At 59.8% G+C, this 15,901-nt stretch overlaps 1 protein-coding gene across 1 annotated transcript; it reads left to right on the forward strand.

The window, feature by feature from the left end:
- Nucleotides 1-1,237: 1,237 nt before the first annotated feature.
- Nucleotides 1,238-12,266, forward strand: RASAL3 (RAS protein activator like 3). Its single transcript, XM_072360807.1, has 18 exons — nucleotides 1,238-1,628; nucleotides 2,773-2,897; nucleotides 2,978-3,056; nucleotides 3,753-3,835; nucleotides 3,912-4,000; nucleotides 4,070-4,202; nucleotides 4,452-4,550; nucleotides 4,687-5,229; nucleotides 6,520-6,664; nucleotides 6,847-6,991; nucleotides 7,609-7,845; nucleotides 8,425-8,626; nucleotides 8,769-8,872; nucleotides 9,400-9,709; nucleotides 10,990-11,112; nucleotides 11,186-11,388; nucleotides 11,814-11,889; nucleotides 12,117-12,266. Exons 1-18 carry the CDS (start codon nucleotides 1,238-1,240, stop codon nucleotides 12,264-12,266), a joined length of 3,237 nt encoding a protein of 1,078 aa, XP_072216908.1.
- Nucleotides 12,267-15,901: the final 3,635 nt, after the last annotated feature.

A 15,901-nucleotide genomic window follows, 5' to 3' on the forward strand; every position in this document is an offset into this window, starting at 1 on the left:
AATGGGGCAGCGATAGAGGGGTGCCCCAATAAGGGTGTCTGGATGGAGGGGGGTCTTCGAGGGGTTGCTGATGGTGTTTGCCGGGAGAGGGACACCCCAAATAGGGGAATCTGAGTGGGGAGAGTCCCCGGATGAGGTGTCCTGGATATGGGCTCCCAATTAGGAGTGTGCAATTGGGGTGTCAGTATAGGGGTGCCCCTGTAAGGGTGCCTGGATTGGGGGGGGGGGGGCTGATGTGGGTGCTTGGATGGAGGCACCCAAATAGGGGTGCTAGGAGGGGAACTCTGACAAGGGTGCCCACAAAGGGGGTGACCCAGTTGGGATTTTTGGATGAGGGCACCTAAATTGAGGTGACAGGAAGGGGGATGCCCAGATAAGGGCACCCAAATAGGGGTGATGAGATGTGGGTACCCCTACGGGGTCACCCAGTAGGGATGTGCCCAGTAGGGAAGGGCAGTGATATAGGGGTGCCCCTGTAAGGGTGCCTGGATGAGGGTGCCCAGATTGAGCTTCTTAGATGAGGGTACCCATACAAAGGTGTCTGAATGGACTGTCCTGGGTGAGGGTGCTGAAATGTGGGCACCCCCAGAAGGGATGCTTGGATAGGGGCACCCAAATTGGGATACAGGAATTGGGGTGCCCACATAGGGATGATCGCACACCATTGACCCCAATAGGGGTGCCTGGATGGGGGTGCCTGGATGGGGGTACCCAAAAAGGGATGTGCAAAAGGGGTAGCAATATCGGAATGCTCCAATACAGATGCTTAGATGGAGGTGTTGAGATAGAGACCCCAAGATTAGGGCACCTGATAAGGGGGTGCCTGGATGGGGGCACCCAAATAGGAGTGCTGGAATTGGGGTACCCCAGTTGGGAATGCTTAGACAGGGGGACCAAAATAGGGGTGCTGGAAGGAAGGTGCCCAAATTGGGGTGCCTGGGTAGGGGAACATCAGTTGGGATGTTTGGATACAGGCACCTAAATCGGGGTGCTGGAATGTGGATGCCCAAATTGGGGTGCCTGGATAGGGGTATCCCAATAGGGACATTTGAATGAGGGTATTCAAATCGGGGTGCTGTGATGGGGGCACCCAAATTGGAGTGCTGGGATAGGATTGCCCGAATTAAAGGACCTGGATAGGGGTGCTCCAATAGGGATGTTTGGATGAGGACACCTAAATTGGGGTGCTGGGATGGCAGCGAGTCCGGTGGCTCGTGAAGCTCACTCCACCCCACAGATGGAAGTGGAGAAGCCCCTCCAAACTGCTGAGCCACCAACACTGCTGAAGACGTATCGATGGAGAACAGCAGCACCCGTGGGTGAGAGGGACCCCGGTCGGCACTGGAGCCGACTGCAGGGCTGGAAGCGTTCCTACAGCCAACCCGAGTCTGATTGCCTTGATGATGGTGTTGGGAAGGGCAGCTCCAACATGGGGGCACCCAAAGCCAGTGCCCGGCGGTCCCTCTTCCAACGGGCGTTCTCAGCACCTTCCAAGGGGGCCAAGGAGCCACGCAGCCCCGAGGGTGGCAAGGGGACCCTACAGAAGTACCTGCGCTCCATGTCCAAGAGGAAGGGCCATGTGGAGAATGGGGCCAGGGCTGAGAAGGGATCTCATGAGGGCAGCCCAGGTATGGAGGTGTTTGGGGTGGTGGGGATGGGGATGGGAGTGGGATAGAGATGGGGATGGGGTGGGATGGGGATGGAATGAGGATGAGATGGGAGTGGGATGGAGATAAAGATGGGGTTATGATGGGGATGTTGTGGGGGGAGGGGATGGGGATAAGATTAGGGTGAGATGGGGATGGAGTTGGGGATGGGGGTGGGATGGAGATGGAGATGGAGATGGAGATGGATGGGATGGGATGGGATGGGATGGGATGGGATGGGATGGGATGGGATGGGATGGGATGGGATGGGATGGGATGGGATGGGATGGATGTGAGGATGAGCTGGAATTGGGGTGGGGCTGGAATGCGTATGAGATCAGAGTGGGATGGAGATGGTGGTGGGGATGGGAATGGGGATGGGGTTAAGGATGGAGTTGGGGTGAGGATGGGGGTGGAGATGGGAATGAGGATGAGATGCAGAGGAACGGGGGTAGAATTGGAATGAGATGGGGGTGGAGTGGAGATGGGGATGGGAGTGGGATGGGGATGGGAGTGGGATGGGGATGGGGGTGGTGGTCATGGGCTGAGGCGGTGGGTGATGGAGAGTTGCAATGGTTTGGGATGTAGAGCTGGTTGTGGGTGCTGGTTGGGTGTGGTGGGTGGTGATGCTGGATGAAGGGTTGGGTGTGATGAGTGATGGGGAATGATGGTGGATGATGGGTTTGAGAGACAGCGGGTGGTGGGACAGTGGAGATGGATGATGGGTTGGAGGAAGAAGAGCTGGGTTTGGCTGGTAGACAGTGGGGATGGATGATGGCCTGGAAAGCACGGGGTAATGGGATGTGTTCCTCAGCATTACTGCACCAATGATGGCGTGGTCACGGCCACAACCCCTGGCAGTGCCATCCTTGTATCAGCACCTCCACGGCCACGTGTCCTCCAGCAATGCCACACCAGTGGTGACACAACAGCCACGTGGCCTTTGGCATCACAGCCCCCACGGTTGTGGCATGGCTGTGTCCCCACACCACCGCCGTCACATTATCACACCTACTGTAGCACGGTCATAGCCACACATCCCCCGGCACTAAATGCCAACCATGGGACATGGGGACACAACAAGTGCCCATTGGGTGCTTCTGACCCCCCTGCTCCACATCCCCAGCCCCAGAGAACACCCACAGTGCCCCCTCCATCCCAACGCCTCCGGCACCCGATGTCACGGTGTGGGACGTCTCCAACTTCTCACTGGTGGACAGACAGCTGGTCCATGTGGGTCGGGATGAGGAGGTGAGGATGTGGGCACCCCTTGGGTTACAGGGTGCATGGGGTGCTGGACATTTGGTGCCTGACCCCCTCTGCATCCTCAGATCTCATGCAGGAATAGAAACCGGACTGGGAGCTCTGAGAGCAGCAGCCTGCATCCAGTGGGTGGCAGGAGGGACACGGGTGAGCTGACAGCATGGGGTGTTTGCATGCACTGGTGCAAGCTCCAGTGCAGCTCCTGGGGCATGCCATGCACCATGCTGTGCGCTCTGCTTCCCACCATGCACCACGCCATGCCCTGTGCTGCACACCATGCCACACGCAAACCCGTGCACCACCTCACGCTCTGTGCATCATGCATCGTGCATGCCATGCACCAAACCATGCACCACATACCTTGCATTTTGCACTGCGCCCCACACCATGCCACACACCTTGCCCTACACCTCACCCCGTGACATGCACCTTGCACTGTGCACCATGTGTCATACCCCACTCCATGCACACCACCGCGCATCTTGGATCCTGCCGTGGATCTTGCACTGCACGTTGTGCCCCACACCCCGTGCCCCACACTGCTGCGTGGAGGAAACCCTCTGTGCGAGGCCCTCCTTGTGCTGTCACCGCTTCCTCTGTGCTGCTGCTGTGTGCTGATCCTCCTGATAAGGGCTTCCTTGCTACCATGGGCCCCCGTCGCTGGCTGCTGTGCACAGCGCATGGTGAGACCCCAACCCTTGCTGACCACCCTGCACTCAATGCATGGCCGTACTTGGGATGAGCAGCACCCAGAGCCCTCAGGGCTGCTTCCTTCTGCTTTTTGGGGTGGTGGGTGCAACCCCCTGTCATGGTTTTGGTGTCCAACATGGGTCACCCCAACAGACCCCGAGGAGAGGAGTGTGAGGACAGCGGGGAAAGGCACCGACAGTGACGGCTCCACCACGTCACAGTTCAGCAACGTGAAGGTGGGTCCCGGTGTCACCCACGGGTGTCACACTGCACCCCTGGGTCACCCACTGTCCCTCCATCCCCACCCTATAGGGACTGCTATGGAAGCGGCTGCGGGAGCGTAAAGGTCGCATTGTACCCAAAAATGAGAGCTCAGCGGTGGGCGGCACAGATGGAGAAAGGTACAAAGGTGGTGAGGACGGTGTGGGGACACCGTGGAAGGTCTATGGTGACAACTGTGTCTGCCACAGGGCCCCGAGCCGCAGTGGGTCCCACGAATCCCTGCTACCAGCACCCAGTGCAGCCGAGATGGACCTCAGTGGGGAGAATGTCATCGTGCGTCCTGTGCACGGCAGCGTCGTGGGCGAGAAATTCTGCTTCCAGGTAATGGTGCTGGGGGAAGGGGGGGGCAAAGCCAAGCAGCCCTTATATACCCCTATAGAGGCACCCAAAGTATGCAGGGTACCCTGCAGAGGCACTTGGAGCACCCCAGATGTCCTGGATGTGCATCCAAAGCACCCAGGGCAACCTGCGGAGGCACCCAGACCATCTCAGCCACCCTGGGCCCACACACCCCCTGGTGCCCTCTGATCCCCTCTGATCCCCTCTGACTGATCCCCTCCCTGCCTGCAGATCATCACGGATGGGCACAGCCGCTCCTTCGGGTGCAGCTCCTTGGCTGAACGTGACCGTTGGATTGAGAACCTGCGCCGCACGGTGCAGCCCAACAAGGTGGGACCCCCACCAGGGACCTCCCAAGGCCCCGTCTTCATTGTGTCCCCTCGGTGTCCCCCTGTGGATTCGCCCATCCACTTGTGTCCTGAAGCATTTGGCCATCCCTATCTCCTCCCAACCCTCATGTCCCCAGGACAACTGTGAACGTCTGGAGCTGGCGCTGAGCCTGTGGGTGTACGAGGCAAGAGATCTACCACCCCGACGCCGTCTCCGGTGTCACCTCCACCTGGATGGCACGCTCTTCGCCCGCACCACTGCCAAAGTGTCTGGTCCAGATGGCGAGCTCTTTTGGGGAGAGCTCTTCCAACTGGCTGCCCTGCCTCCCTCCCGTGCCCTCACCCTGTCTCTTTGCCGTGATGATCAGGGCCACCCCAACCAGCCAGTGGCATCTGTCACCATCCCTTTGGCCGAGCTGGTGGCGGCCCGGCAGCCCTTGGAGAGGTGGTACCCATTGAGCAGTCATGGAGGCAATGAACGGGCACCGGTGGTGCGGGTGCGTGGGAGGTACCGGGAGGTGCGGGTGCTGCCCATCGTCCGCTACAAGGAGTTGGCTGAGTTCATCACCTTCCACTACCGGGAACTGTGTGCCCGTCTGGAGCCCACCATAGCTGTGAGACACAAGGAGGAGCTGGCCGGTGCCTTGGTGCGAGTCCTGCAGAGCACTGGGAAAGCCAAGGTAGAGAGGATGGTGGCCATGGTGGGATGGATGCAGTGGTTGGGGTGGGATGGAGAGAGGGATGGATGTGCCCCAGTTGCGATGGACATGGTGGTTGGGGTGGGATGGGTGATGACCACTTGGTTGGGGTGGGGTGAGGGTGGGATGGGTGATGGTTGTGATGGGGTGGACATGGTGGTTGGGGTGGGATGGGTGATGACCAGGTTGGGGGGGATGTGGTGGTTGGGGTGGGATGGGGGAGATATGGGTGATGGTTGTGATGGGGTGGATGTGGTTGGGTTGGAGTGGGAGTGGGATGGATATGATGGGATGGACATGGTGGTTGGGGTGGGATGGGTGATGATCAAGTTGGGGGGGATGTGGTGGTTGGGGTGGGATAGGGATGGGATGGGTCATGGTTGGGGTGGGATGGATGATGGTCATGGTGGGATGGACATGATGGTTGGGGTGGGATGGGTGATGGCCAAGTTGGGGGGGATGTGATGGTTGGGGTGGGATGGGGGAGATATGGGTGATGGTTGTGATGGGGTGGATGTGGTTGGGTTGGGAGTGGGACAGGTGACAGCTGTGATGGAATGGACATGGTGGTTGGGGTGGAATGGAGATGGAATGAGTGTACCCGAACTGTTGTGGACATGATGGTTGAGGTGGAATGGGATTGTGAGGGGGGATAGGGTGGGAAGGACAGTTGGGTTGTGTTGAATTTGGTGGGGATGGGATGTGTTGGCATGGCATTGTAGGTGGGATGGGATGGGATGGGATGGGATGCGATGGGATGGGATGGGATGGGATGGGATGGGATGGGATGGGATGGGATGGGATGGGATGGGATGGGATGGATGGGATGGGATGGGATGGGATGGGATGGGATGGGATGGGATGGGATGGGATGGAATGGGATGGGATGGGATGGGATGGGATGGGATGGGATGGGATGCGATGGGATGGGATGGGATGGGATGGGATGGGATGGGATGGGATGGGATGGATGGGATGGGATGGGATGGGATGGGATGGGATGGGATGGGATGGGATGGGATGGGATGGGATGGGATGGGATGGGATGGATGGGATGGGATGGGATGGGATGGGATGGGATGGGATGGGATGGGATGGGATGGGATGGGATGGGATGGGATGGGATGGGATGGATGGGATGGGATGGGATGGGATGGGATGGGATGGGATGGAATGGGATGGGCACTCTGGGTGATCCCAGCACTGCCCAGGCCAGACTGCCCAAGCCACATCAGGCCCATGGGTGCCCCCCAACATCCATCCCACCCACAGGAGTTCCTCATTGACCTCGGTGTGGCCGAGTTGGACCGCTTTGATGACCGGGAGTCTCTGATCTTCCGAGAGAACACATTGGCCACCAAAGCCATTGATGAATACATGAAGCTGGTGGGAGGCAAATACCTCCAGGACACTCTGGGTACGAGCAAGGTTATGGGGTATTATGGGGTGTTATGGGGTGTTATGGGGTATTATGGGGTATTATGGGCATGGGCAGGACTTTGTGTCATTGCAGCCTATGGGACACCCCCAGGACCTCCATGGGGTTGTCCCGTGGCGGTGACCGCTCGGTCCCCTCATTGCCTTTCTTCTGGTTCCCAGGTGAGGCGCTGGCCCAGCTCTGCTCTTCTGACGACAGCTGTGAAGTTGATCCCAGCAAATGTGGTGGCCCCGACCTCTCCGACAACCAGAACAACCTGCGGCAGGTCTGCGAGGAGACCCTCCAGCACATCGCCACGTCCTGCGAGTGAGGGACAGCCCCGTGGGGGGATGGGGGTGGGCATCTGCATAGAGGTGGGCCTGGGGGCAGGAAAGGGGCTGGGAGCTGGCAAAGGCAATGGGACAGGTATGGGGGACAGTCATCGACACCAGGAAGGCCTGGGCAGGCTTGGGGGTAGGAAGGGATGTGAGGACCGGTCTAGGGACAGATGTGGGGCAAGGATGGAGATAGGTACCATCCCTGGGACAGACGTGGTTATGGGCACCATGAAGGACACGGAGACACATTTTAGGATGGGGATGGAGATGGGCACCGTGGCCATGGTGATGAGCACTAAGAGTGACATGGGGGCAACTCTGGGGACAGACCCAGGGGACGGGGATGGAATTAGGCGCCATCCCCGGGGTGGCCATAGTGATCTGCAGCAGGAGGGACAGTGGACAAGTCTGGGAATAAACATGGGGACAGGGATGGAGATAGGCACCACAGCCACGGTGATGAGCACCAGGAAAGACAAGGGAATGGGTTTGGGGACAGACATGGGGGACCAGCATTGGGGCAAACACAACAATGGTGGGCACCGTGTCCTATGGTGGCACATAGGGGACACCAGGGCCACCCAAACTCCCCATCTGTCCCCACAGCACCTTCCCAGTGGAGCTGGGTGAGATCTTTGCAGCGTGGCAGGAGGAATGCACAGCGCGGGGCAAGGCGGCCATCGGGCAGCGCTTGGTCTCAGCCTCACTCTTCCTGCGGTTCCTCTGCCCCGCCATCATGTCCCCGAGTCTCTTTGGCCTCGTCCAGGAGTATCCAAGTGAGGCCACGGCCCGTACCCTCATCCTGGTGGCCAAGGTCATCCAGAACCTGGCCAACTTCACCACGTACGTCACGGCGCATCAACCCGCATGGTGTCGGTGGGATCCCCATGGGGAGGAGATGGGGCAGCAGAGGTGTCCCCTACGTGCCACTGAATGGTCATGGGGCTGTAGGGATGCCCTCAAACACCGTGGGGCAACATGAATGTCCCTGATACTCTATGGGGCTGCTAGAACCTTCCTTACATGCCACAGGGCAACAGGGATGGACCCTACAGCCTATGGGGCAGCAGGGGTGTCCTTAAGGCAGTAGGGATGTCCCTAATACACCATAGGACAACAGGAATGACCTTGGAATGCCATAGGGCTGCTAGAACCTTGCCTACATGCCATGGGGCAGCTGGGATGGACCCTACAGCCTATGGGGCAGAAGGGGCATCCCTAAGGCAGTAGGAATGTCCCTAATACACCATAGAACAACAGGAATGTCCCTGGAATGCCATAGGGCTACTAGAATCTTGCCTACATGCCATGGGGCAGCTGGGATGGAAACTTTGGGGCACCAAGGGATGCTGTGGGGCAGCAGGGATGTCCCCAAGAAGCCACGTGAGCCAAGAAGGGCATTGTTTGGGTGACGGTCCTCAGGTTTGGTGAGAAGGAGGCCTACATGGGCTTCATGAATGAGTTCCTGGAGCATCACTGGAGCACAATGACAGCCTTCCTGAGGAGCGTGGCCAGCCCTGAGACCAGTGGCCATGTGGCCACCTATGATGGCTACGTGGACCTGGCCCTGGAGCTTGCCACCCTCCACCTCCTGCTCTGCGATATCTTCTCCAGCCTGGACCAGGTACCACCTGCATGTCCCCAAGGGTGCCTAGTGACATGGGCTTCCTTCTCCCTATGTGCAGAGCTGGGTGCTCACTGCCCCATGGGCGTCATTGCCCCATGGCCACCCCATGGCCCCATGATGTCCCATTTTGTCCCATCAGGCCACACAGGAGGAGCTGGAGCCATTACCCACCATCCTCAATGCCATCAGGGAGGGAACCCCGGTCCCCGTCTCCGTTCGGCTCAGCTCCATCACAGAGCGAAGGTAACAAAGAGAGGAACAAGGGACACACACAGGTCCAATGGGGACATGTGGAGCCAGAGGGGTGACACCAGGAGCAGTTTGGGGTGGCTCTGGGCCTGGTTGGCTCCAGGGGGACTCTAGGATTGGGGAAACCTTTGGTGGGTGATGGGACCATAGGGACCCTTTGGTAGGTAATGGAACCATGGGGACCTCTAGAGGTAGGGCCATGGGGACCCTTTGGGGAGGAACATAGGGATCTTTAGGAGCATTGCCATGGGAACTCTTTGGTGGGTGATGGGATCTTGGGGATCTTTGGGGCAGGATCCCACTAGGGGATGGTTCTGGCCTCAAGAGGCTTTGGGATGACTCCGGTCCAGGCTGGGTTCAAGGCTGGACAGTTCTGGTCCCAGATGGTTTTAGGATGTTTCTGCTCCTGGATGGATCCCAAGAATGGTTGTGGTCCAGGATGGGGATGGTTCTGGTCCCAGATGGGTTCAGCTCCGGTCCCAGCAGAGTTTGGGGTCCATCACCTCCCTGATACCCCACAGCCCAGAGAGCTTCAAGCCGGGCTTCGTGCTGCCACGGGACCTGAGCAAGCACAGCCCTCTCATCAAGAGCCAATCGCTCATCAGCATCCGCCGCGTGCGCAGCCGGGAGGATGGAACGGATGTAGAACCGACACCGGTACCGGTACCGTCACCACGATCCAATCGGGAGCGCAGGAACGTGCAACGCACCCAGAGTGTCCCAGCACAGAGCAAAGCTGCCCGGCGTCTACGCAAGCAGAACAGCGTTGAGCACGTGGCGGAACCAACGGGAAGGGATGGACCGAGGTCCTCTGTGCACCGGGAGGGCACTGTGAGTCCCCCCACCTTTGGGGTGCTGGGCTCCATGGAAGGCTGTCACCCTATGGGATTACATGAGCGTAGGGATCTTTTGGGGGTGATGGGATCACAGGGGGTCTTCTGGTGGTCATAATAGGATCATGGAGGACTTTTGGGGTAGGGCCGTGGGGAACCTGTGGTGGAGGATGGAGCCATGGGGACCTTTTGGTGGAGGAGAGGATCATTGAGGGGTAGTGGGACCATGGGGATGTTTTGGAGTAGGGCCATGGGTGGTGGGACAGTGAGGGACCCTTTGGAGGTGACAGGACCATGGGGACTCTTTAGGGGTGATAAGACCATAGGAATCTCTTGGGACAGGGCCAAGGGGACACTTTGGTGGTAAAAGGATCATGGAGACCCTTTGGGGTAGGGCCATGGGGATGCTTTGGTGGAGAACGGGGCCGTGAGGACCCTTTGGTGGTGGTGGTACCACAGGAACCTTTTAGGGAAAGGCCACAAATGGCCCCTTGGGGGTGACAGGACCGTGGGGATCTTTTAGGGGTCAGGCAAAGGGGGCACTTTGGGGCTTCTTTGGTGGGTGATGGGACCATGGAGACCTTTTGAGGGTGAGAAAGGAGTGGAGATGCTTTGGGAGTGACACGTTCTTGTGGACCCTTTGGAGATGAAGGAACCACGGATACCCCTCAGGGCAAATCCATGGGGTCCTATTGGGAAGATGGGGCCATGGGGATACTTTGGTGGGCGATGGGTCCTTGGGGCTATTTGGGGGCAGGGCCGTGGGGACCTTTTGAGACAGGACCAAGGGTGCCTTTTGGAGGTGACAGGAACATGGGGACACTTTCAAGATGAAAGGACTGTGGAGATCTTTCCATGATGGGGTCACAGGGAAGGTCCATGGGGATGTTTTGGGGATGGCAAAGCCATGGTGACTCAGTGGGGATGATGGGGCCGTGGAGATCTACTGGGGTGACGTGTCCATGGATCCATTGTGGAGGACAGATCCACCCCCTCTTTGTGGATGATAGATACACGTGGACCCATTGGGGATGAAATCAGTGGGGGATGACATTTCCATTGGGACCCATTGAGGATGATGGGACCCTGGGGACTCTTTGGAGATGATGAGACCCCTTCAGGGCAGGGCTATGGAGACCCTTTGGGAATGACAGACCCATGGGGGCCCATTGGGGATGAGAGGTCCATGGGGACATTTTGAGGTCACTATAGGCTCACTGTGCAGTCCCGGTTCATACTTTAAGGTGCTGACACTGATGTGTGCCCCTGCTGTTGTAGGGCCGCTCAAAGCTGCGCCCGTCGGTGTCACTGCAGCGTAAATACATGGTGCCGTGGCAGTGCTACGCCGAGGAGGTGTCAGTGGCACAGGGTGAGCTCTACGCCATCCGCCCGCTGGAGAAGGTAACCTGGGGAGCACGGCAGCGGGATGGCACCCATAGGGACACCGTGTTGACACCCATCCCTCTGTCCCCAGCAGCACGGGCGGCAGATAGAGGCGCTGCGGAAGGAGGTGGGTGAAGGCCAGGAGAGGCTGCGGGTGGTGGAGGAGAAGGTGGGTGAGCTGGAGGGCGAGCAGCGTGGGCTGCAGCAGGAGCAGGGCCAGAGCCGAGAGCTGCTCGAGCGTCTGCGTCTACAGCTGGAGGAGGGCAACGCAAGGATGGCCAACCTGGGGGCCAGGTGGGTGTCACCAAGGTGTGGGCGTCCCCAAAGCCCCCGTGTCCACAAAACACAGCGGTCCCTGAAGGTTCATTGTCCCCACAACCCAGGTGTCCCCAGAGTCTTAATGTCCCCAAAGCCTGGGTGTCCCCACAACCCCGATATCCCCCAAAACATGACTTTGCCAGAGCTGTGGTGTTCCCAAGTGTTTGGTGTCCCCAAAGTCTTGATGTCCCAACAGCCTTTACAACCCCAAAGCCCACAAATCCTGGGCATCCTCAAAGCCTCAGTGCCCCCAAAGCCCACATGTTCCCAAATCCTGGGCATCCTCAAAGCCTCAGTGTCCCCATAGCTGCGGTGTTCCCAAATCTCTGACGTCCCCAAAGCCTCAACATTCCCATACCCTCCATGTTCCAAACCTTTGGGGCTCACCTGCTTTGCTTTAGGTTGACGGCAGCTGAAGGGACCCGCAAGAAGGACTTGGAAAGGCTGAAGGCCAGCGAGGATCGGGGCAGAGCAATGGTAAGACACCGGGACCATGGAGACAGGGATAAGGGTAGGGCTGTATGGTGGTGGTGATGGTGCCGTATGGTGGTGGTGGTGGTGCCATATGGTGGTGGTGCCATGTGGTGGTGGTGGTGGTGCCATATGGTGGTGGTGGTGCCATTATGATGGTGGTGGTGGTGCCATATGGTGGTGGTGGTGGTGCCATATGGTGGTGGTGGTGGCACTGATGCATCCCCTGGCAGGAGAGCCGGCTGGTGGCACTGGAGAGGGAGCACAGTGAGCTGAAGGATGCCATTGCCAGGCTATTGGGTCGCCCCAGCAGGATGGGACGGCGGCCACCAGCACAGAGCTGGGATGAGGGTGGGGATGAAGGACAGGCCACCAGTGTGTGACTTGGGATGTTACCGCAGCACGGCTGTGTCCCCGAGGTCCTGATCTTGATGGGTTTCTGTCCCTTGGCAATAAAGGCTGTTGGTATCACTGTGACTTGGTGCTGCTTGAGGTTCTGTCAATGCTCTGGGCTCTGTCCGCGGCGCCATCTTGTTTGTAGTGTCACCTTTGTTCCTAACCATGGGGACCCTGTGGGGAAGAGACAAGGGGGGACACTGTGGTGGGTGAGGAGACCACAGGGAACTTTTGGGGGTGTTGGAAGCATGGCAACTCATCTCGGGGTGATAAGACCATGGGGAACCCTTTGGGATTGGGCCATGGGGACCATTTAGGAATGCCAAGTCCATGGGAACCTTTTGGGGGTGACAGAACCCTATAGGGACTCCAGTGGGTCTTAAGACCATGAGGACCCTCTGGTGGGTCATAGACCCCTATAGGGACTCCAGTAATGCCAGAAGATCATGAGGACCCGCTGGTGGGTGATAGGACCATGTTTTAGGGGTGACAGAACCCTATAGGGACTCCAGTGAGTCATAAGTCCATAAGGACCCTCTGGTGGGTGATGGGAGCACGGAAGACCCTTTAGGGAGGTGATGGGACTGCGGATACCCCTCTGACAGCCCATTCCCCCACGCCCCCCAAGATGGCGGCGCTACAGTAACGTCGCGGTTTGATGACGCCATCACCGCGCGCCGCGTCCCCATCTCCCTCCCCGTGGAAGGTCGTCACCCCCAACATGGCGGCACCAACACCTCCGTGCGTCATCACCTCGCGCCGCTCTGCGAGTTTGACATCATCACAGCGAGCCGAGCGGCCCGGAAAAGAAAATGGCTCGGTACGGCGCTGTGACGTCATCAACGCGCGACACTCGGCCCAGGGAAGGCGGTGGGGGCGGCGGCGGCGGGGATCCCTCCGAGGGGGGGGGGGGGGGGAGGGGGGGGGCGGGGCGGCTCTCTAGGCGGCCCCAAGATGGCGGCGGCGGGCGGGCGGGCGCGCGGCGTGACGTCGTCGGACCCCGCCGACGGGGGGGTGGGGGGGGGCGGGGGAGCGGCCCGAGCGGCGCAAACGGCGGCGGAGGAAGAAGAGGAGGAAGAGGAGGAGGAGGAAGAGGCGGAGTGGGGGGGCCCGGGCCCGGCTTTGGCCCCCGGGGGGGGATTTAAAGGGACCATGTCCCCTCCGTGGGGTGAACGGCCACGGCGGAGGAGCGGAGAGAGAAGCAGGAGGCCCCGGGGGTGGCGGTTGCGACGCTGAGGGGGGGAACGAGGGGTGAGTAGCGGGACGGGGGGGGGGGAACCGGCCGGAGAGATGAACGGGGCTGTGGGAACCGGGGGGGGTGACAGAGGAGGGGGGGGAAAGGGGGGGGAAAGGGGGGAGTACGGGGGGGTGTGTGACAGTGAGGGGGGGGCGGTTGTGTTATAGGAGTAAAGGGTTATGGGGGGGGCACAGGTGGTAATGATGGTATGGGGGGGGGGGAGTGTTTGTTTGGGGGGGGTTGTGAAGGATATGGGGGCACAGGGGGCTGTGCTGAGATGGGGGGGGTCAGAGTCTGGCAATGGGGGTGCAGGTGTCATAGGGGTTATGGGGGGCTGCGCTGGGGGGTACATGTGGCAGTGAGGATATGGTGGAGTGTTAATGGGGGGGGTTGTGAACGATATGGGGGGGTCAGAGTCTGGGTGGGGGGCGTGAGGGGTCTGTGGGGGCTCAGGTGGTAATGGGGGTGCAGGTGTCATAGGGGTTATGGGTGCTGCGCTGGGGGGCACAGGTGGCAGTGAGGATATGGTGGAGGGAGTGTTAATGGGGGGGGGCTGTGAAGGATATGGGGGCACAGGGGGCTGTGCTGAGATGGGGGTTCAGAGTCTGGCAATGGGGGTGCAGGTGTCATTGGGGTTATGGGGGGTGCATTGGGGGGCACAGGTGGCAATGATGACATGGGGGGGTTGTGAATGATATGGGGGCTGTGCTGAGATGGGGGGGGTGGTCTGGCGGTTGGGGGGCGTGAGGGGTTTGTGGGGGCTCAGGTGGCAATGGGGGTGCAGGTGTCATTGGGGTTATGGGGGGCTGCACTGGGGGGGGCACAGGTGGCAGTGAGGGTATGGTGGAGGGAGTGTTGTATAGGGGGGGTTGTGGATATGGTGGAGTGTTAATGGGGGGGGTTGTGAACTATATGGGGGCACAGGGGGCTGTGCTGAGATGGGGGGGGGCTCAGAGTTAGGTAATGGGGGCGCAGGTATCATTGGGGTTATGGGGGCTGTGCTGGGGGGTACATGTGGCAGTGAGGATATGGTGGGGGGGGTTGTGAACTATATGGGGGCTTTGCTGAGATGGGGGGGTCGGAGTCTGGGTGGGGGGCATTGGGGGTCTGTGGGGGCTCAGGTGGCAATGGGGGTGCAGGTGTCATTGGGGTTATAGGGGCTGCACTGGGGGGGGTGCAGGTGGCAGTGAGGATATGGTGGAGGGATGTTTGTTTGGGGGGGTTGAGAAGGATATGGGAGCACAGGGGGCTGTGCTGAGATGGGGGGGTCAAAGTCTGGGTGGGGGGCATTGGGGGTCTGTGGGGGCTCAGATGGTAATGGGGGTGCAGGTGTCATTGGGGTTATGGGGGGCTGCGCTGGGGGGTGCAGGTGGCAGTGAGGATATGGTGGAGGATGTGTTTGTTTGGGGGGGGTTTTGAAGGATATGGGGGCACAGGGGGCTGTGCTGAGATGGGGGGGGCTCAGAGTTAGGTAATGGGGGCGCAGGTATCATTGGGTTATGGGGGCTGTGCTGGGGGGTACAGGTGGCAGTGAGGATATGGTGGGGGGGTTGTGAACTATATGGGGCTTTGCTGAGATGGGGGGGTCGGGAGTCTGGGTGGGGGCATTGGGGGTCTGGGGGGGCTCAGGTGGAAATGGGGGCGCAGGTGTCATTGGGGTTATGGGGGCTGCGCTGGGGGCACATGGTGGCAGTGGGAGTATGGTGAGGGGAATGTTAATGGGGGGGGGGGGGTTGTGAACGATATGGGGGCTGTGCTGAGATGGGGGGGTCAGAGTCTGGGTAAGGGGCGTGAGGGGTCTGTGGGGCTCAGTGGCAATGGGGGCGCAGGTATCATTGGGGGTCAGAGTCTGGATGGGAGCCTGGGGGGTTTGTGGGGGCTCAGGTGGCATTGGGGGTGCAGGTGTCATAGGGGTTATGGGGGTTGTGCTGGGGGGGTACAGGTGGCAGTGAGGATATGGTGGGGGGGTTGTGAACTATATGGGGGCTGTGCTGAGATGGGGTCGGAGTCTGGGTGGGGGCATTGGGTGGCTTGTGGGGGCTCAGGTGGCAATGGGGGGTGCAGGTATCATAGGGGTTATGGGGGTTGTGCTGGGGGGGCAAGGTGGCAGTGAGGATATGGTGGGTACTGTGTTAGGGGGGAGGGAACTGGGGGGCTGTGACAGTGTGGGGACACTGGGGGCTGTGCTGAAATAGGGGAGTGGGCTCAGAGTCTTGGGGGGGGGGGGTGGATTGATTGTGAATGTGGGGGTCAGGGTGTGGTGATGGGGTGGTCACACAGGGGTTATTGGTGGGGCTGTGCTAGGGGGGGGGAGGTGCACAGGTGGTTAATGGTGGTGGGGGGTTGATTTGTGGGGCACTGTTGACAGTGAGTGGGGGACATTTA

The sequence above is a fragment of the Excalfactoria chinensis genome, unplaced genomic scaffold (genome assembly GCF_039878825.1).
Source record: "Excalfactoria chinensis isolate bCotChi1 unplaced genomic scaffold, bCotChi1.hap2 Scaffold_342, whole genome shotgun sequence".
Taxonomy (NCBI): Eukaryota; Metazoa; Chordata; class Aves; order Galliformes; family Phasianidae; genus Excalfactoria; species Excalfactoria chinensis.